The 23,201-nt window shown below is 41.5% G+C and overlaps 1 protein-coding gene across 5 annotated transcripts in view; it reads left to right on the top strand.

Annotated features, from left to right (window-relative positions):
- Positions 1-23,201, top strand: part of heph (polypyrimidine tract-binding protein 1 heph) — a 248,599-nt gene that overhangs the window by 70,061 nt on the left and 155,337 nt on the right. The window contains exon 1 of one of the 5 annotated variants that reach the window (XM_043433213.1): positions 11,313-11,393. The exons of 3 other annotated variants lie outside the window; for them this stretch is intronic. Coding sequence is in view for 1 of the 2 variants with exons in the window: in XM_043433208.1 (XP_043289143.1) it covers positions 22,366-22,368 (3 nt within the window). In the remaining variant the exon portion in view is untranslated. Of the gene's footprint in view, positions 1-11,312; positions 11,394-21,580; positions 22,369-23,201 lie in introns of those variants that run through there. One more of the 5 variants, XM_043433208.1, reaches the window with a different exon arrangement.

Consider the following 23,201-nt stretch of genomic DNA (forward strand, 5'->3'; position numbering starts at 1 on the left):
TCTGCGTGTCATCTTTTCTCTATCTGTCTTGCTCTTTCTCTTCTCTCCCCCCCCCTCCCCTCTTTCTTCCCTCTCGTTCATTCTTTCTGCCTTGATCACGTATTCCAAAGCTCTAAAGTTTGTAACGGGGGAACTGAAACTCGGAGCAAAATCTCTCGCGTAAGACGAGGCAAGAGGAGTACGAAAACTACAACATAGCAAGCCTATATAATGCACCAGCTATGCAAAGGGGATATACGACGAGGAGTTTTACGCCCTGAACGACGTTCATTCGCTATCTCCGTGATGCAAGAAGCTCCCTTCAATCTATCTGCTTCTCTCTCTCTCTCTTTTCTCTCTTCCGCTTGATAGACACTAAAGTAACAAAATTGTCACTTGTCCTCGTGAGCTCATGTTTCGTGAAAAGTGCTTGTTTCGATATAACGAGATCCGCCGTTCTGGCAACACCCTGGCTGCTTGACTTCAGCCGAAAATGTGGGAATCTCTAGAGTGCTTGCTGCTCCATTCTTGTGTCAGTGACACCAATCAGACCTGAGATATTCATCGCACTTTATAACAATAGTTTGTGATGCCTGATCGTTCTGTAGCAGAAACAAAACTTACTTAAAAGATGATTTTCAACTATCATTTATGAGGTTCCAATAAATCCCATTTTTTTTGCAGATTAACTCGTAGAGACCACACTCGTGCAAATGTGCCCCCCGAAAATTTCAAGTGTCTAGAACTTTAAGATTCCTTTCTTCAATTTGGCCATTTTTCTGTAACAAAGCTTGATTTTTCAATTGTTTTAATGCGATTGTAATCGATTTCTGAGGAATCGTTACCCCTAAAAAGTCTCGTAAGATTAATTCCATACATTCATGGATGAAATAAAAAGTTTTGAAAAGTCCAAGTGCGAATTTGCACCAGTGTGGCGAGTGTGTGACCTCGAAGAGAGCGTGGTCTCTAGAGGTTAAAAATAAACTCAACGAAGAGTGACCAAGTATCGTAAGCACAATAAACCTGTAAATTTGAAGCTTCTATGATTGGACAAAAAGAAATTTCATCGTGGAAGATCAAGAAATACTCAATCATCGCGTCGAATTGCATGATTCCTCGAGTTACGTGCTAATTAGGAATTTCGCACGCTTCCAAGAGTCAAGTCATCATATAAAAATGTTATAATTACGTTGGTGATGGAGCGAATGAAGACTTCGGTCTCGGATTTTCTACGCTTATACCGAAAAAGTGAAAAAAATGAATTTCACATTTGCTGTGGCATGATCGCCTAACGTTATAAGGATTCTCCTCTTGGTTGAAGATCGTGGAAGCCTTGGGCATACGTGACCCCACATAGGGACGAGTGGCTGCTAACGGGCCTGGTACATCTAATACGGACTGGGAGCTCCGAGTCCAAGTCTCGTTTCTTAATATCTCTCTGGAGCTATGACGGTTCAGCCCCGAGCAGTGGCCTCTCTCTGGCTCCCTCGGTTATTCTCTGCTTCTGACTCTTTCATCCGGTAGCATCTCATCGCCCCGTGGATATTGTACGGAGTGCGTTTCGACCTCAGGCGATTCAATCGGCAGTTAAGCCATCGTTGGACATGTGTACGTGTCTGGGTGGATATTCGTGTGCGGGTTGGGTGGTGCGCTCGAGTACTAGTGGCAAAAGGATTTGGCGGAGGTTCGCCCTGAGGAGAAAGGCGGCCGTGTATAGTAGGCAGCGGAGAAGCTGTAGGGAAACGGTTCGAGAGAGTTCGCCGAGTCATATCCCATATTGCGAAGAAGCTGGCACGGAGGCTTTAGGCAAATGGAAAATTGAGTCCTCGTATTATTTTAGTGTAGCACGTGCCACCACCGGCACACGAACGAGCCCCAAATCCGCTCCGACGTTTCTCAACACACGTTTGAACGCGACGAATATTGCACGTCTTGGTGCTGCTTCGGAGAACACGAAGCTGTTGCGGCCTACACGAACCAACATCGGACCAATGTACCCCGGCTTTTTTCGCCATCATACGTGGCCGCACCACCACCGTGTACACACGTAATGTCCTAATGCGCTTCGGATTCGCATTACCGGAAATGGAAAAGTTTTAATACGCCCATCGCGTGAGCCATCCTCATACACACGAGAATGTTCGTGGTCACGGGGATTTGGACAATCCGCCATGCCGTAACTTCACACCGTCCTGCTGTATAAAAGTCAAACGCACGTTACACTTTGTCAGTTACACCTCGCACACAAATCGACCTGTCATATGGGACTCACCGAATACGTGTTGTTAACCTCATTCCGCTTTCTCCGCTCGCATTCCAATTCCCCTTTATTTTTTCCTGGCACGCCATTTCCCATAATTCCCTTTACAAGGCTTCATCTCGGTCCACGCGTGTAGACCGTTGCACGTTTCGTGTCGTTTTGAAAATGTTAAAACTGCTCTTGAGTCCGGGATTCTATCAAGTGCTATAGGCTACGTCTCATGTAATGTTTAATTCCACGTTCAACGAACTTTCCACGTACGTTCACCTGAACCTTGAACCGACGAGGAGCACGAATGCGATGCAAGCGGCTAATTACTCGTAATTTCATTACCTAATGAAGTTTAAAACAAAAACTAGCAGCGCGTGATTTTCACAGCTTCACGCAACGTCACGCCTCCCTCTTGCCTGGCCGACTCTCCACTTTACTGTACATCCTCGCTTCATCCTCCTCTCCTCCATCCCCCCCACTCACCCCTTAACTCAATTGTATACGCTCATTTAGGATGCGATTGAATCGTCCGGGAAAACGTGACCATTGCATGTGTGCTCATCAAACCGAATTTTCTTAGTCTCCACGTAAGTTTCTTTCCGAAGCAATAATCCGGTGATTCTTTTAATTTCTCACTAATAATCTCCCTGCCCATGCTCGAGGAACAATTTTAGGGTGCCCATTTATCGATAGCCTCATTCCTGCAACGTTAGCTTCGATTTTTCGTCATTTTTTCTTGCATTCCAGGGCAAGAGTTGCTCAACGTTTTCTAGCTTTTTTAACCAAAGCAACTCATCTTTTTCAAGCTTCTAAGTTTCGGTCAGCACGACCGTGTCCTAGTGTGTCCTTCGTAGATGCAGGGTGATCCATTATTCTCGACCCCTTTTTGACCTTATTGGAGCGTCTCCCTTTTAGAAATCCATAGTCTGCTGGCTATTAGGTCAAGAATTTTTATGGACTTGTAATAAAAATATCTTTCCTCATGGAGACAACGTTCGTTGCTCGGGGTGGATCGTTCTCGGCGTAAGGTGTATATCAATCCCGCACAGTCGTTTCGCTTCACCCACGCGGTTCTTTCCTCCAACATCTTCTTCCCCTTCGTTCAGCCCCTCACAATTCCAACCTTCCACCCGTTTTCCGCGCTCTACACAGTCTCTTCTTTTCGCTTCTTGTAATATCTATTTTTTTGCCCTTTACAGAGAGCTCTCCTTTTTCCCTCGGGTGTATAAGAAATTCCGTGGATTCGCAGACCGATACGCCCACCTTCGCCGGGAATTGACGCAACATTTTCGAGACAAAACTGTCGGGGATATTTTTTCTTCACGTTTTTTCACTCACTCGGAACGTAGCTATTCTTTCATGAAGCCTAAGCTGTGATCATGCTGGTAAAGGAAGAAGAAAGAGCGTCGCTCGGCAGAGGGAAGACGAATTTCGTATAAGCCATCATTTTAATTCGATTATCCGAAGTTGAAAAATTCGATTCGAAAGAATGTCGGAGCAGCGGTGACTGTGGGCGGGGAATAATAGTTTGGCACTCGCCTGCTCTATGTACACGGTTCATGATTTGTTTACTGTTGAACGAAGAAACGGGCGATTCGATGCTGCGTTGTCGCAGTGGATCGTCTTAATCACATTTTCTTTGTCGTCGATTTTTCGTTTTAAGCAGTGTGTCGAGTTAAGGGTATTTATCCAGCGTACAACTTCGAAACTCATTTGCATGTAGTAAACGATCCACTCCCCTTGTCCCTCGATTGCTGGATTCAAGGGAAATTGAATTTTTAATTCGTTAACGCCTGTTTAGTAGAACGAGAGGCGAAACGTCTCGGTAAATTAAGAAAATGTCGAGAGAGCCACGACAGTAGTTAACGCGGAAAGTCTTCTCCCCCGAGATTCCGGTCGGAAATGTTTCTCTCTCTTTCTGGATAAACCTCGGTTCGCCTTCAATCTTTTCTCTCCATACTCAATTCCTGAGAACTATAAACAGCTCTCCAGGAAAAAAGAACTTTCAACTGAAAGTTTCAGGGTTGCTGATTTTTCGTAACATTCCTGATTTTTCATGACGGACAGTTCAACATTTTTGGAGTAATCACGATTGATAGTGCAGTGAAAATCCTTTTCGAAATGTTTTTATACATTCCTTTCACTCCGAGAGTCGAAACACACGAAGAATCGTCGCCTGCCTCGAAGCCTCAGTTCCATTTTTAGGAGTATTTGCACGCAAACAATCCAACGGTCGAGATTTATTTATGAGACCATCGACAAATCAGCATTCCCAACAAAACGTCAGATGCGCCATGAAAAATGCTACGAATTGTTGACCCGCTGATCCTTTCATCCGCGTCACAATATCTCCGGTGATGGGCAACCGGACGCTGCAACTTCTAACCCTTTCTATATCCTCATTCCACCTTAAGACAGACTGTGGTTTTTTGTGCGTTTATGTTTTCACCCAAATATCCATCGGCTGAAGAAGAAAGTTGTGGATCCGATCGAGAGACAATATTTTTCACCGCGTCCTAATCCTTCCGGTCGCATGGACTTTCCCAATGGATTTTATGCTCCCCGTACACGCGAATTCTTCTTTCAAACATTCTTCCCGAGGTATTCGGTATTCCTTCTGAAATGAAGTAGGAACGAGGAGACTCGCCTTTTCAAATATTCGAGAGCTCATGGCTGCTGGAGATCCAGCAAGAAGCTGCAAATATATGAAACCAACTGACACGGACGATTCCGGTAAATGCATGCTGCATCGCCGAATAGAAATGTCAAGTATGGAGTCGAGGTGCAGCGAACGCGACGTATAACTGATTTCTTAACTCTTGCGTACCAATGCGGTGTGATTTCCAGCTTCCAATGAGTTGAGAATATCACGGGAACACAGAAAACGTTCTTTCCAATCATCTCTCCGTTGTTTCTCCAGATGTTATTGTCGGCAAAGCTCGAATACGAACGGTTTTCTCGAAGCTGTTCTCACAAAACTCAAAATTTCAAAGAAACAGTTGCGCTCATTTTATTGCCTTTGTATTTGGCAACTCCGGATACCGCAGCTGCGGTGGTTCGCGAGAGATTGAGAAATTTAAATCTATCACGCGAAATTTGTAAGTGAACATGTAACTGAAAAATTCACTACCCCTTTACCATGCAGACGCCCGGAAACAGAGCATTCATGGACCGGTGAGATTGAGGTTAACCCGTAGAGAAATTCATGGATGGAATCGATTTCAGTGTCTTCTTATATATCGAAGCGTTCTTGGCAATGTAAAATAGAATGAGAGAAGAGTCAACTCGGAGTTCTCATCGCAGGGTGTCTAACGACCTGAAAAGTCATGAAAATTCTTAAATGTCATGAAATTACACTCGGACCTGAAAAAATCATTAAATGTCATGAAAAATGACCAAACAACCTGATTTTTTAAGATCTCTGCAACGCTCATTGTCATTGTCGATTTTTTGGTTTTCTTCAACATGATTTCAAAATTCGCGGGGTGACGACAATGTCTGGTTCGTCAATACTCATCATCGATATAAAAACGAATATCGAATGAATAGTTTGTAAGAAAAAAAGATTCTTTATTTCGAAATAAAATATCATTTCTTTGTTATTTTTATTGGATTTTTTTATAATTAAAAGATGAATAAAAAGTATCAGAACCATAAGAAAAGTCATGAAAAATTCCTGTTCCTTGACTTAAAAAGCCTTAAAAGTCATGAAATTTCTGTTCTGGTCAAAATTAGACACCCTGCATCGTGAATTCGAATATTACAGGTTTGCCCAATCTCGCTGGACAGATGCCTTGGAATCTTTCTTTTATTTCTTCACCTTCTATCCATTCGCGTAAAGACCTTATAAGTCACCGAGTTCTAATTTTCTTCAAATTCTGGACTGCGTTTTGTTGTTTCATCTCTTTCTCAATTGCACGCACGTGGAAAGCGACTCGAACTCGCTCCGCGTGGCTACAAATCTTGAATGAGAATTGAGAGAGAAATATTGTGAAATTGACGTCACAAAAAGATCGCCTGTTGTCGAGTGAAATGGAGAGAGTGAAAGAATCCAAAAGTACTTCACAACGAGTCGGAAACTCTCCTCAGCCAGTAACAAAATTGATGGTCAAGTCATCGGCACGGATAGATTGGTAATTGCGAAAAGTCCACGCGAATTAGTCACGTGTTGGTTGGTTACATCCTCTCGATCTCTTCGCGCAAAGTCACGCAGCAGACGGAACCACAAGCGTGTATTGAACGATGACTTGAGCACACGAGGGGCGCAAAGCTGGCCTCTGGTAACTGGAGGCCTTTGTAAAGTACGTGGGGTGAAGTGTCAACGTGCGACGCAATTTTTCAATAGGTCGTGAGTAGGTCGCCGCTGCTCCGGGTCGATCTCGAGCGTTTTTCGTAGTGGGATATTTATCATGGAAAATGTGGAATGCATACGTTGATTCCAGAATGGCGTGTGTTTGCGGTGTGTAACTTGCGTGCTGGTCGGTCCCTACGCGAGGGCATGGACGTATGCTATAATAAGTGAATCGGTTTAGCTCGATGCGTAGACGAGAACGAGGCGAGTTGACGTATGGGGAGACACGAGTGGGTACGAAGGGTGCACGATGAACGGAAACTTCGCATGAATAGTTTGTGATACATCATCGAGATTTTTCATCCTTTTTGCCAAGTCTCGTTGCGCCGGTGAGTGCGTAGCTCGCGGCGGCAGGGGAAACAAGGAGTTTCCTCTTAAAAGCTTCTTCCTTTCATGGGACACAAAGCAAGCTATCGAAGTTCGTAGATTGAATGTACATTCGAGGAATAGGAATGAAAAATGGAGGCGCTGTAGCGTTATTGTTGGATGCTGCCTCGGCGAGAAGCCACACCTTTTTATTCCTTCCCCCCGTTTTTTTTTCGACGTTCTCGTACTTCGTTTATAATCGTATCCGTATTATGAGGCATCGCGTAACGGGTGAACAAACATTCTACTATTTGTTCTGATGGTTTGCGCAATAGATTACTCGCTCGAGGTGAGATAACGCACTGGATTCTCGTCTATTCTCTAGCATCATTCCCGGGTATTCCTGAAACAGCCGTTACCCGTCTATCAATCCCGTCAGCCTGTCTCTGTTCAGCCGCGTGCTCTCCTCTCCCTTCCTTTATTCGCTCGTCCGAATAGAACGGGCGTTTGAATTCAGTGACCATTGCGCCGAGCTCTTCTACGAGATAGCGTTGGAGAGAGAGAGAGAGAGACCGGGAGTTAGCCGAAGGCACGTGTCCTGACGAGAGAAGTGCACAAGGGAATCGTGCGTGCATAATTTTGTTTGAACGAATCATTATTGCGGTCATCCGTTTATACTGCGGTGAGCAAATCGGTTTACTCTTGCTACTCTGCCACGCATTCATTCTCTCTCTCTCTCTCTCTCTCTAACTCGCACGCTCCCTCGCTCTCCATCCCTCATTCTCTTTCGCGCTACGTCTCCATTATACATTAGGTACTGCCTTATGTAGACAGGTATTATGTGTACATAGTATTCGGTATACATGGCCTGCAGCAAGAGACTAAATGCAGATGTTCAGCTAGCCACAATTATACGATAGCCACGGGCTGGTTCTTCAATTCGGCTCACCAGCGCTATTGCTGAGCATGAATTTTTCATTTCTTTACTCGTTTGCCCATTTTTTCTTATCACATTACATTCCTATCGCCCACATCCGTCACGAGGATGAAACGTTGAAAAATGATGTATTGATTAGCCGACGATGATTCAGTGTTTTTATCGTTGATTCCGCGATGATTGTTTTATTTTCGATTCTACGCTTAACCGACTCTATCAGTGGATGCAAAAAATGATGATCCATTGAAACTTGTGGATTTATGACTTCAATAGAATTCTCATTGGCAGTAGCTCGAGGGGCGAATGTGTTTGCGTACATCAAGGACGGTCTTCTTGATCCGAACATCATCAATGTGAAACGGAAGTTATTGTTGGCGCTAAGGAGAACATCGTAGGCTCGAATACTGTTGTGCTGGTCGTTGTTCATCCTCGAGAAACATTCTGTTGGGCTTGACGCCCTGGCTAGGTTAACGCGATCTACTCGTAAAGATGCGTTTCCTGTGCACAAAATACGCTTTCTACCGGGTCATTAAAGCTCTAATGGCCACCGATCAAACGAGATCCGGGCTCCGCATAAAGTCTTTATATGACATGATCCTCGCAATGTGTACACACCATATTCATGCAATGTTGATGGCTAACAATTGCCCCCTGTTATCACTGGGCTTTCCACAATCGGTTTGATGTTCGTTCGTTCAATGTCTCTTAAACTGAGCAACGCCTTAATAAAGCTTTCTGTTATGAAGTGTGGAACTCATGATCTCTATTTCTCTATTTTATTCCGTTGCTGCACTGGTCCGACTTCATCGTTCCAATCGATCGACTTAATCAAATTCATCTGAGTTTCGTCAATTTCCAGAATATACACTCGAAATGAAACCGGCGTTGAGGAAGATCATGCGTTACTTGTGATTCGAAAAAGGAACTGAACTTTTTTGCTCTTTTGATGATCAAAGAAACGATTACAATTTAGTCTCGCAATTATTAAAATTATGTGTAACTTATTTGTTGAGATTGATCAATTTTTAATATAATGATAGCGATCGAAATACTTTCGTAGTAAAATCGTCAAGCAAAATGTGACAACAGCCATTTTCTATTTATATGCGTGCGCACGTTTATATTTTAAAATAGCTGACTCATGGTGTTGTCAAACCTTCCACCGTTATATCATGTCGTTATTACTCGTTAACCTCGAATAAGTGTTTTTCTTTTTCCATTCCCAAGTGATTTTCACCAGTAGTAACAAAGCTTTCTCAAGACATCATTGTTATCTAAAAACATTCTGTTTTTTTATTCTCATTTTTGGCTTTTCAAAGTTGGGAGAATCCCGTTTCATCAAATCCAAATGATCGCTAAGGAAGTGTGCCTGCCAAAGAGCCTGCGTGCATAACCCTTAAAAAAATGTGATTTTCGTTAACTGTTTTCTCGACAACTAAACGAGGAAGTTCGCGTGAACTTCCTTAGATCCGGAGAAAAAAAACTGAAATAAGTATAATGGAAACGACTGGATCACGAGGGAATCTAGAAAGTAAGAAAAAAGTAAAAAAAAAAAACGTTCTCTTAGAAATTTTTAATAACAGGTTTTAATTTTGTGTGGGATCTTGAGTGTTTCCCCTTCTACCCACAAAAAAGCATTTGTGTGACAAAGGAGGGAGGTGCTCTCTTTGCAGTTCTGTCAATAAAAGTTCAGTGACCCATTCTTGACCAACACTGTAGAATTTTTCGAAAAAATGAAAATAACTCATTGTGCTTTTGCCACTATAGAATGAAGCGCAACTTTTCTCTTTATTTATTTATCAAGCTTCTGCGAGAAAATTGTCTATCAGCTTTTCATGTATCTCGCAGAGCACCAAGAAGAGAAATTTTCTTCATTTCTCAAATTTTTTGTTGGATCATTAAAAAATAGTAGGGGAGAGTCTTGTCAATGCGTTTAGTGTACTCACATTGTTCGAGACGTAAAGTGATTTTTTTTCTTCGATGTAAGACCGATCATAAAATTTCGTACATTTCATTGAATTTTTGCGTATACATTAAATTGATGAAATTACCGGATAAACGGTTTCAATACTATTGAAAAAAATTAATTTAATATCCTTATTCCATATAAGAATAATTAACGCAGTTCAAACTCGGGCTTACCCTACTGTTTTTTAGTTATTAATTAATTTATGAAATTTCACCGGTTGGGGTAATTTTGAACGGCTTGTTTGGGAGAATTCTTGACGTTCTGCGAATCGAGTGTGAAATGTGGGCTCATAAAGTTGTACAAGCGAAAGTACGAGTCGAAAATATGTTTGCGATACGTGCAGCAATTTCTAATGCAATCTAGATTCAGCCCAAGGGCCATCCGGAATTACCCCGGAAGTTCGGGGTAAATCCGAATTTTACGGAGTGTTGTTTATTTGCTAAAAATCTAGCAATTTTTTCATCTATTTGCTAAAATTTACATCGGAAATCGTAAACAAGATATCAAAGAGTAAAATAGATTGAAAATTTATTTTATAATTTCATCATGTGGTTGAATATTAATCAATTTCCCTCAGGCGGTCGGGATTTCATTCCATTTTCCCCTAAAATAGAGCGTTTCCATTTTGAAATAATGACGTAAATCATGGAAATTACGAAAATTATTTTTGCACTGAAGATTGCCAAGATAATTGATATTTGAGTACGTGTAGCCAAAAAGCAAACAAATCACGGAAATTAAAAGATTTTTATCTACCGTTCTAAAATAGCCTGTTCTCAAGGGTTCTCTCTGCTGACGTGTATAAATAACGATGAAGGGATTACCGATTTTGCGGGGGATTTTCCAAGAAGGTAACGTTCCGATCGAATTAGAGTGTGGGCTAAGTTGCTTCTGAGGAAACCCCATGGAGCGTAATCCCTCGCGTGCGTGGAAATTCGCGCAATCTGCATACTGCTTACCGCACCGGGGCGAGGGAGGTGCGAGGTGAAATTCCTAAGAATCGAGGGTTTCGCGAAGGCCGCAGGTTCATAAGCCGCTATAAAATGGTTTGCCCAGTGTATTAGCAGTTTGGCGCCACGTGCAAATTAACGACCTCCTGTAACGCTCGCCACGATTTCCTTCGCATCGTACAATCCATTTGCACTTTGCCTGTGAGACTTCTGGCTCGTGTCACGAGCGCTCCTATCCATGTGGATATTAGCACATTATTAAGTCTGTATTAGCAAGTCTCGGTTTACTTCTATCCGCCGTCTTATCTCCTTTTCTATCCCTCTCTCAATTTCCCTCTTATTTTTTTCAATTATTTCTCTCGGGAAATATCAACCGGAGGGAGCGCTTCCAGCAAAGCATTGAAAAACTGTATTAATCCGATTTTTCTATCGCATAAATCGATTTTCTGGGCTCGAAAGGATTTAGCGAACTTTATAGAGCTTCTCTCGAGTACTAATTAATTCATTATTTTCTCTGTTACAGGTGAGCTGATAATCTAAGAATTCATCTACTTTTTCTCTCGATTCGCTGATCGATTATCGAAATACGATCAATTCGAGCGCATTCCATCCTTCTGTACTGACTCGTACACTCTCTTTCGTGTCTAATGGTAAGTCTTCATTATAAATGACTCCGTAATGCTCTTTATTCTCGTGGACCATTCAGCCAATAAATTGCCCAAGAGGAGTAAGCTTCTTCCCAGAAGTGAACTTATTCCAGCCGCACAATTTCGCTCCGTTTTATCATACCTTGACTCAATTTCTTGGCTAATTAATATTGTCAAACTTTTTTACACCAACCTCCGGAATACCAAATTTGCTCATTTTCATCCGCAAGTGCTCGGGACTTCAATCTTTTTAATCAGTCGCTGATCAGCCTGATCGTCGACACAAACACGGCAGCGACTCGAGACAAGCTGGTTTTTGCATACTATCATAATGCCGAGGACGAGTTGCCATTGGAGTCTTGAGGGGAGCGATTTCGGACAAAAACAAAAAATATTCGCCTATCCACGCGAATACGCACGCACGTGTGATGTCTTAGTATCAAAAAATGTATTATTTCAAATTCGATTTAATGGCCGGACCGAAAATAGAATTAAAAAACGCCCATTTTTGATACAACGTCAAATTGACATTATTCGCGTGAGTTTTCGGATTTTTATATGATGGAAAAAAATGCTGTAACAATAACGCGTACAACGAAGATGGTTTTACAATTCGTAGTATTTCAAACCGGAATTAACCGAGTGACAAATCATATTCATTTTTATTCATGGCCCTTCGATGTTACTTGCGCGAGCGCGGATCGTATCGATCGATGAAAAATTTAGTTTCTATCGTCGCTGCTAACTCCCGAATCCCTGTGCAAGTAAATTTAGTCGTTTTCACAGGTGCTCTAGACGTTCGTCTGGGGAGTCGCCAGGAAAAATGAGATTTCGTATGTAAGCAGCGAAAAAAGCGAGCGGCTATAGCGCGGGGACACGTGGTTGGCTGAAAATTTACTTACTCGTGTACAAATGTACGTGTATGTTTAATACAGCAAAACCCGTGCAGAAATTTTCTTGGGATCAATTGGGATTCTGATCAGGACTCCCGATCTTCTGATCGGGATCGAGTGTGGAAACCGTATCAGATTCCCGGATGGAATGTAACGCTTGCACACTGGGTCCTGATCGGGATGCCAATTCCGATCCTGATCGGGATACCAACCCTAATCCCGATCTCAAATGCATTAAATTTAAAATTAAATTTAGATTGTATATTAATTTTTTTAATGCTTTTGTAATGGTCGAGCATTTTGAAGCGTACGGTAAAGAGCGTTAGGAACACTTGGTTAGACTGATGAAAGAAATTAAAATTGATCCACAAGTAAGGTTCGATCCCGGGCCCCTCGAAGTCTGAGTCTGGAGTGCTATCCATTACGCTACAGCTGCTTATATTTAACATAAACCGAATCGTCTATTTTAATGGATACTCGACCGTCACACTTCGTTTTGACCTTTAAGCCGAAACATAGGCTTCAGTCTATAGGATTCGGAATCGACTCCATTCACATGTGATTTTTTCATATAATTCGTTATTGAGAATTCGATTTTTAATATATCGCGTATGACGAAGTGGGCCCTCACTGGGAACGCGTAAGGACACCCGACTTGGGGTTACTCTGCCAAATCCCGGTCAGAATCGGATCGTTAATCGGATAAAGTCCCAAAACTCAACAGTGTAATTGCCCATTATTTATATAGATATTCTCTGCCATCGTACGATCGCAAATGATATCTATAGTAGGCCTAGCAAATATATAAGGGTTTTTTTTTTTTTTAATATTAACGAATAACTACCGGTATGCCATCAGCTGCCCCGCAGAATAGCCTACGTCCTCTAAATGTACAGTTTTCTACTGATATTTCTCATTTTTTTTTATATTAATAATTTACTGCAAAAAACCGTTTTTGTTTTTTGCTTATAAAAAAAATGATGGAGCAATGTAAATGGCCCCAATGAACGAATTTTAGAAAACTAAAATTTAAAGTAAATGGGACCTGAAAAAACTCAATCGATTCATTTTTAAGGAAGAAAATCAAAAAAATCCGAAAAAAGCGTTTTTCCTAAAATTCGTAATGCAGTCATTTTTTGAGTTACAGCGCAGGCTCTTTACGAGATAGCCGATATATTGATAAAGGAGCTATCACCGTTTGAATTCGAATCGACAGAAAGAAATTTTTCATAAGAGACTACCAAAATAAAAATTTTCGTTTTACGAACAAACTTCTCGAAAGTTGTTCATAGGAAACTACTTTCTCTATCGGAAGTTGTTATGCTTATAATAATTTTATAATTTTTATAAAATTTATCATCTTTATAATTTTCATAAAATGATTCCAAACAGGTTTCGTGCTTTATTTTCATACGATAACAATGTTTTTCATTAAGAAATTCTCAAATACGAACTTCCCATTATTTTTTTGGTATAATTATAAGTATGGCAATGAAGAATAATAGAAACGAAATCTATTAATAATTGTGTTTGGAAAAGTTTAAATCGTTGTGACGAATTTCTTTTTACGCGATATCATACATAAACTGATAAACGAGAATCAGTAATTCTTTTGCTTACATGGAGTAAAGTTTAAAACCTGAAATACAATATGAATACTGTAAAAAAATTAGAGACAGGTGCATTTACGCTCTTTGAACAGTCACATGTAAAATCGTAAAAAAATCAATTGTTGTAAGACTTTCCATTCAAGAAAGAAAACGATGTCAAATAATTGCAAAATGAATCAAGCACATTAAATCACGAACAACAGAAAATCACAAAAGAAGAAGAATTGGACACGAAAAATTACAACTACGAAAAACATAAAGACAAAACAATATAAAAAACAATTTAAGACCAAAAAAATGAGGATCACGAAAATAAAAGAAAAAAAAACACACTTTTCAGATTTTGAATTTTACTCCATTTAAGGTAACTCCTGTACTGCATGCTAGTCAAATGAGTGCTAAATTTTCAAAGCGCTTTTAGACCAAGTTCAACGTACCGATTAACATTATTGTGAGTAGATATGTATTCAAGCATATCTTATTAACGTGAAAAAATATTTAAAATAATAGTTTTGCAAAACTATCAACTGATAGATGCAAATTTCCATGATGACACATTTTCACAGGTATTTTTCAAAGAATCATCTGTATTTTTTAACCGATTTTATTGCACCAAGTCTCATTTTGTTCCTCAACTGATCCTCTACGAATTCATCGCGTGATTTTCCTTTAAACTCATTCCTTCAGAAATTATGAATGAAAAAGTTTTTTCACTTAATGAACTATATAAAAATATATATAAAATGAATAAAATAAAATAAATAATTATATAAAAATATATATAAAAAAAATATATATAAAAATAGCTGCAGCAGTGAAACCATCAAGTTAAAAAAACAACTACATAGTGGATTCATAAAGGACCAGTTGACGAACAAAATGAGACTTGTTGCAATAAAATGGATCAAAAAACGCAGATAATTCTTTGAAAAATACCAATGAAAATGTGTCAGCGTGAAAATTTGCATTTATCAGGTGATGCTTTTTCAAAACTAGCGTTTTTAATATTTTTACATCTTAATGAGATATGTTGTAATACAAATCCACTAACAATACATTTAATCGGTACGTTAAACTTAGTCTAAAGGCGTTTTGAAAATTTAGCACTCATTTGACTAGCATGCAGTACAGGAGTTACCTTAAGCAAAAGAATTAGCACGAAATAATTTTATAAAAATTATAAAGATAATGAATTTTATAAAAATTATAAAACTATAATAATCATAGAAAAACTTTCGAGAAGTTTGTTCGTAAAACGAAAAATTTGATTTTGACAGTCCCTCTTATGAGAAATTTCTTCTGTCGATTCAACTTTAAACAAAAAAAAATTGGTTATTTTTTTCTGTTACACTAATATGTATAGTGAGCAGTTGACACAATAACGCTGGGCACTTACTGCCCACTATGTAGAGTTGCGACTCTATTCTATATTAACGATTTGATTCTGACCGGGATTTGGTAGGGTAATCCAACCTATTAACGATCCGATTTTGACCGGGATATGGCAGGGTATCCCAAGTCGGCTGCCCTTACGTGGTCCCAGTCAGGACCCACTTCGTCATACACGCATTGAAATATTTTTTTTTTTAGTTCAATATACACGTGGCGTCCCGATAAGCTCCCAACGCGAATCGCAATAGAACAAATGTGTATATAAACAAGAAAAAAAATATTTTATTGCACGTATGATCGAAGTGGACCCTGGCTGGAATCGCATAAGGACACCTGACTTGGGGTTACCCTGTCAAATCCTGATCAGGATCGGATCGTTAATAGGGTATCCCCAAAAAATTTCTGCACGGGAAGGAGATTGGCTCGGGCGTGTATAAAGAGCGTGCGGCGTTTGGCCGGCACTGTAGACGAATAAAAATACGTTATCATTGATTGTATCGCGTACCATTCCAGTGTCGAGGGAAAAATTTGCTCCGTCCCACCGAAATTACTCTCGTCCAGCCATTTTCTCATACTTGGAATTATTTTGTATTATTCATTTGCAGTGGATGATTAATAGCAACGGGGAATTCTAAGTTTTCTTTCGTGACCATCCACCGTCCGGCAATCTTTACTCTCAAACTCATTATCCATTCTGTACACGCTATATAGCATTGATAATGCAATAGAGATGAACTCGACACTGTCGAAATTGCTTTCAATTGACAACGTTCCATCGCCACCAATTTCATATAGTTTTTTTCAAAAATGAGCTACTCTGCTCAGTTTCGAGCGAATATCGTGAAAACAAAACAAAAAGAAATCGACAAGTTTTCGGTTACTGCAAAAAACTTCCAAACCTATGCAGACTCGGACGTGACATGGCAAACATCAAGATATTCTGATTCGCGTTATCCTTTTTTTTTCAATATCAAATTATCGGGAATATAAAGATAAAAAAATACTTTCTTTGGTTTTTGACAGATATTTTCATTCAAACTAGCACAGTTCAAAGAAACTCGAGCACATTTGGACGCTATCAAAAGTTGGACCTCAAAAAAGTCATTGAATTCCATTGAATATAGAGTTTATCGTTTTGATTTACGAATTTCCAGTAATCCTGAGTTTTTAGGATTGATTTTTCATGCTAATCGAGGCATTTACTGCTGCTACATGTAACGAATGGCACGTTCGGATGCCACTGCCGTTTATAAAGGTAGATTTATATAGTCGGTGCTTCAAGGTCAGGAGTTCCCAGTAGTGGAAAGTACGTACGATCAGACAGAAAGGATGACAAACTTTTATTTTCTCTCACAGTTTTAAACACGTAGAAGAACTGAGAATGGGGAGGGGAGTAATGCGTGATTGAGAGGCGAAGATTGTGAGGGCGGAAAGCCAGGCCATCCCTCTGTTTCCGGTCAGGCGTCAAGAATGAGGTGATTACGCTGCTGCCTGTTCCTTTTCCTCTCTTTCTCTCTCCCTGTTTTATCTCTTTTATTTTTTATTTTCTTCGCTTATATACCCTCTTTTTTATCGTCTCATTCACTCTTTCCTCTTTCTCGTGTCCGATGATGGGAGCAATCTCCGTTTCGAACAAACACTCGGAACTCCTGTCTCAAGAGTACTTGGGCGGAGGAAAAGGTGAATCGAAAAGAGCGTGGTCTCACTCCTGTTTCCTTTGCACAGGTTCGCCACTCAACCAGTGGCGCAAAAGAAAAGTTACAAGTATTCTCCTTTTCTGTCTTTGCAACGCTCCTCCTGAAATATATAAAAACACGGCCCGGGCCAGATGAGCAGCTCCACGCTCCAAGTGCAGATTCACCGCGTTCGATATTTTATCTTACGCAGTGATATTTTTAGGGGGATTATAACTTCGAGAATCAGACACGGTGGTGCACCTCGGAATGACTGCGACCCGAAAAAACACCGTTTGATCCGGTATAATATCAGCAAATTAACAAAAATATAAGAAAACCTGAAAAATAATTGCTTCTGTCGATTTTTCAAGGACACTGTCAAACTTTACTGGCTCTCGACCCCGCAATATTTTTAATTACAAGCCATTGTTTCGTACTCGATGCTGAATTAAGTGATGTAACAACACGGAGAGAATGGGCCAAAGCGGATCGCCTTCCCGAAAAGTGCACATTTTTTCTTCCACAGAAACTTCAAAATCGTCACATTCCTGAGAAAATTATTGTACAATTATTAAATATGTGTCAAATATCTATATTAAATCGAGCGACGAAACTTGGAAATTTTCAAATGAAAGAAAAAACATTTGACATATTTTTCGGGCGCCCCACTCCCTCCTACGTTTGATTCGCAATATTTGACAATGAGCATCGTACACTAATAGTAAACATAAATGCACATATATAGAAATATATATATTATTGACACAAGTAGATACGAGCGGAATATACGCTACAGGCAATCACAAGTCCGTCGTAGTGTAGAGGGAGAGTGAGTGAGACGATGCGTTTCGAAGAGTGGGATGTGTTTCGTTGGTGGTGGTGGCGGCGATGGTGGCGGTGGTGGTAAAATCACGCGAGGGGTGAGTCGAGTACAGTTCGTGTTGGGGGCTGTAGGTTGAAGTAACAAAACCGCTGTACGCAGCGGGAGCGAGTGAAAACAGGCACGTTCGGCATTCACTTCGATCGAGAAGGAGGGAGCTCGAACGTGGCGCCGATACAGTTATAGCGAGAGGAGCACAAGAGAGTAGCGCGAGTTACAATGTGTATGGGAAAGAACAATAAGGACAGCGATAGTATATGAACGAAAGAGAAACAGGAAGCGTGTGTTGAAGAGAGGGAGGAAGAATCCAAGAGACAGAAGGAGAGAGAAGTCGGATTGGCCATGATTGGTCGAAGCTTAAGGTAGTGGGGGGTTAGTAGGTTTGAAACTCGCGTACTGTGGCCTCCTAGCGGCGTCGCCGTCGTCGTCTTCATCGTTGGTGGTGGCGGCGGCGGTGGCGGCGGCGGCGGCGGCGGCAACGGCGGCAACGGTAGCGACTCACTGCCCCACAGCTTCGTTGGTACAACGCCAGTTGTGTCAAGCTAAGCGATCGAGTAGGACGCTCTTTAATCGTTCTACCTTTAAATCTCTCTCCCAAACCGTCCGCCTGTTCGCTACCAAAGCTACCACGCGCACATCACAACCGCTAACACCTCCACCACCATAACCACTATCTTCGCAAACGATAACGAACAACCGAACCAACAGTAATAACAATAAAAATAAATCGTCGTCACAACCGAATAAAACTGGAAGCGCACCGTTCAAGAGTTAACGCTAGTAGTAAAAGCCCGGAAATAAGGATCAACAAGATTTGAATCGTCACGAGACATTCTTCGATAACGCCACCCCCGTCGTCGACCTCGCTATCGCCATTACTCTCGTGCACCACCAAACAATCAGTATTGCACTATTCATTGTCGGCGTCGCCTCGCATCATGAGAACAAAGTCAAATAAATATCTAACGAGAGAATAATAATAAAGAAACTACTCGATCCTACTCGTCACGTGAAGCGAGCTAACAATCCTCTGATCCTTCCCCGTGTGCGTGCATGTATGTGCGTGTGTATGTGTGTGTTAAATAAACCGAAAGAGAGAACGAGAACGTCATCGAGACAGGAACAGACAGAAACGGAGAGTGAAACAAACAGAGGGTGAAACTCGTTTCTCGTACGTACAGCCAGAGACATCGAAGGGGGAGAAAAACAGGTGGCGGAGTTCCGCGTCCTTGCTCACTAATCACGCGACGTCGTGTCACGCCATCTCGTCCAAGTGGACGACCGATAAACGAGAAGCTTCCAAGGAGAGACCGTTCTCTCTCTCTCTATCTCTCTCTCTCTGTCTCTCTCGTTGAATGGGGGAAAAATAGCTCTACAAATCCCACACATTCTTCACGCTGCACGCAGCCTCTCTTTCTCTCTTTCTCTCCCAAGCTTATCGATTACACGAGCACTCTTCCCTCCCGAGGAATAGCTAGTGAGAAATTCTTCCGAGTTGGATCCTTACTCGGAGGCTTCATTTCATTCGCAACCGGAAACACGCGTTCGTACTGAACTTTCTTCTTTCCTCGTACGCGCACACGTCATCCCTGCGCCTCCGCCGCTGCCGCTTTCACCGTAGTGTAATAATGCGCGAATATTGAAATAAGGGGGAGACAACGAGCCTGCGAACCGAGGATCTTCGCCGAACTAACCGATCGAACTGATCTTACCAGCGGTGAACCGAGTTTTCGTTCCGCGAGTTATTTCCCACGCTCCTGCATCTGGTCGTCGTCGATCCTTCGACAAATAAACATTCTTCGAACCCGAATCAGAGATCGTTGCACAAGCGCATCCTCCGTTCTCGATTTTCAACGTTTTCAAATTCCCTCCCGCACTTACAACCGTGCAGCACGTTGACACTCGTACGCCCAAATAATCCCGTGTACCGTTAAAGTATTAGTAAAGTAAGTAATATTATAAATGTACCTCAACAAGCCCTTTGTGACACAGCATGATTAAGTAACTCATACGAAAAAAAACAAACAACAACAAAAGAAAAAACAAACAGAATACGAAAGCTAGATTAAGATTCTTACGAAATAAAGAATCATTTTTATCATTGAAAAAAAAAAGAGAGAGAATCGCGTGAAGACAATCAAATCATATTTATCGAACTTTCGCTACGCGAAAACGTGTGCAATCAATCATGAAAGATCGTACACTCACTGCGACTCACAATCGACTTTGAAATAAATTATATTTTCATTCATATGCCCGCGTGCTACCGAGACTCGAAATTCTCGAGTACTTGTATGTGGTTTTCTCCAAGCCCCTTTACAGTACCGTCGAGAACTAATTCAACAAGCGCTCTCTACTTGTACGCATACACACATATACACAGCACATGCGTATGCATATATTTATGAATTTTTATGTATATTTATACATCTATAAAAGCAAAGTACCTTCACATATAGAAATTTATAATGTCTCTATTCGCTGCTAATTTCAGTTGTTCAGCGTGCTGAATTCGGGGATCAGAGAAACAAGTGCGAGTTCGCGAGCTCTCTGCTTCGTAAATGTTTCAACTCTTTTTCTTTCTCTCACCTTTGTAGTGTCTCGATCGGTGCCTGTATCTGGGACTGCATCGACACGCGATCCCGTTCGTTCCGCCTCGACTTTCTTGCGCATATTTCACCTTCTCGTTTGCCTCCGTGCTTCCTGAAAAATAAAACTCGGAGAGAGATAGAAAGGGATAGAGTAAAGCAGGCGTAAGAAAGAAAACGGAGTTCAAACGATCTCCTGACAATCATTTTCGAGTTAACAATATTGAGTGAAAAAGACTCAAACGCACGAGGGCCCTTTGACAACTGTATTGACAATCCTGCTCAATCGCACGTACAAATATTATATCGTCTCGTATAATCCCTTAGTTTTACTCGGGAACGTATTAATATACGTTTATGTACATGTCTACAGAAACGTAAACATATAAATATATACATATACAGAATAAAAGAAAAAAATAAAAAAAAAAAAAAGTTCTTATCGTTGTATCTCACTTATACCTACATCGTTTCAATTAAAATCTATAACTCAAATATATAGTCGTATTCATGGTGTCTTTAATAGTATCTTAAACAGAACGTAAAGGTATCCTGAAAGCTCACTTTGCACCGGACAATCATTCCGTAACTCGTAGCTTATCTGTTCCAGTCGCGTTGTAACACAATCGAGGGGGGAAGTACTTTTTCCCTGTTTCTAAACTCTCGCCACTGGTAGCTAACTGATAATTCTCATGAATTAGTCATAAATGTCTAGTCGTTGATCGTATTTGTAAGTAATCGTAAGACAACGGGCCAAGTGTGTAAGGGGAGACGTGGAAAATCGAAGAATTAAAAGAGAACGGAAGGACGTTGCCATACATATCGGATAAAAAACCAAAGCAAAAAGGAATCTTGCGGAGTTTAGCCATTTCGACGATTTAAAGATTGACGAATGATGTGATACCGTCGACTGGGAAACAAAGGAAGAAAATAAATAAGAGAAGAGGAGAAGAAGACTCGCGGAAAGCGTTGCAGCGAGGATCGCTCTGAAGAAACGAAGAGGCCAGTTACGAGGCCCTCGAATCGAGTGGTTATAGCCCGAGGAGGCGAAAATCTTGAGAATCAACAGGCCGAAGGAGAAGGTGGCTGAGCGTGCACGGCGCGGAGTGAAAAAAGAGGGGCGAGCGAGGCTCTGTGCCGGGAGTAGGAAAACGGCGGGGACGGAAGGCGAGAAAAAAGCGCGGAAGAGATAAGAAGAGTTCGGAAGGAAGAGGTGTCAGAGCTGGTGCTCCTCATAAAGGAAGCAACGAGAGCTGAGACGCCGGTCTTGGTAGATAAATACAGTGCTCCGGAGGGGGAATCTCGAGAAGTCAAACTGTGGTGGTCGAGGAGAGGTTTGCTCGGTGAGTCCGGTGAAAGTAGTCATTTTCGTTGTAACTTAAGCTCGTTGAGATTCAGTGCGGTACAACGGGTCGATCGCGGAGTTGCGGGACTGAATTTTCAACTGAAAGAACGCCTCGCTGGCGCAACTGTTGCAACAGCTCCCTCGGCCAGTCTACCCATCAAAAATCATCGCAGTCTCGTTGAGAGTGACAAGTTCGATATTCTCTACGGCGGACACACTGATTCGACATCAATTAAATCGACGTACGGGATAAAAACCGCTGCGGAAAGTCGCACCACCGCCATCACCACGTATTTTCATTCGTATTCGTTCGTGCCGGGAGGTGCGGTACCCCTGCACCCGCCACTGCACACGGCCGGACCGGGGGTCTCGAGTCACCTACTCGGCCACCAAAGCTGCAACTTTGCGTGCACGTGCACCTGTACTTGTACAGCGAGCATTGTTACCGCCGCTGCAGCTGCAGCTGCCAACGCAAACGCTGTAGCAGTCGCGGCCCCTCAGCATCCACCTCCCTTGCATCAACACCATCGGGCGCTTGGAACCGCCACCGCTACCGTTCTACTCCAACCGGTTGATCACATCAAGGACGCCATGGTGAGCCTTGTTCTTGTTACCCAATAAATAAATTGTCGTGCAGACTCCTTACCACATGAATTATCACTTTGAGTTCATTATCATACGCGATCGTTCCAATCGTTTCATTTCCAAATAATTCCAATTCCTCGATCACTAGATTCCGTCGAAAGTCTGTATTTTTACTGTCATTCTGAACAACACGAGTGACTGCGAAAAAACCATTCACTTTTTACTAGTTCGAGAGTGAAAATGAACCTCGCACGATGCAACGTCCCGTGATGATGTTCTAACCTTCTTTTCTTTACGGAGAGTCAGATATTTGGAATAAATTAATGAAACATTATTTTATTCGGTATATAGAAGAGTTGCTCCGATGCGCGAGCACCTCGGAGTTCGGTACAAATATGTTTCTTCAAAAATGCTTTAAAATAATGAAAGAAGACAAGAAGTACCCCTTACAAAATAAAGAGAAAATTTCATTGGTTGCTGCAATGAGAAAATGAGGGAGTGAGAACTCATATATTCAAAAAAATGTGGAAAGAACACTCGATATTTTTTGCATCAATTGGGGAAACGTGATTAACCCATTGCTGCGATTGAAATACGCTATTCTATAAAAAGAAGGGAAACAAAACGATTTTCCAAAAGTAGCTCCACTGCAGCTCTACCTGCGCTGGGCCCTAAAGCGGTGCCTCCGCGCTTTGACTATGTACATAAAACAGAAAGTTTCACAGAGCTACGGATAAGGATTCCTACAGCCATTAATTCTTTCGTTTATTTTACTACCAGCTATACAGTTCGATTTGAGCGAGTGTTGAAACTCAAGAGACGTCGCTAAATTCGAGAACTCT

Source organism: Venturia canescens, chromosome 1 (genome assembly GCF_019457755.1).
Source record: "Venturia canescens isolate UGA chromosome 1, ASM1945775v1, whole genome shotgun sequence".
In the NCBI taxonomy this organism is placed as follows: Eukaryota; Metazoa; Arthropoda; class Insecta; order Hymenoptera; family Ichneumonidae; genus Venturia; species Venturia canescens.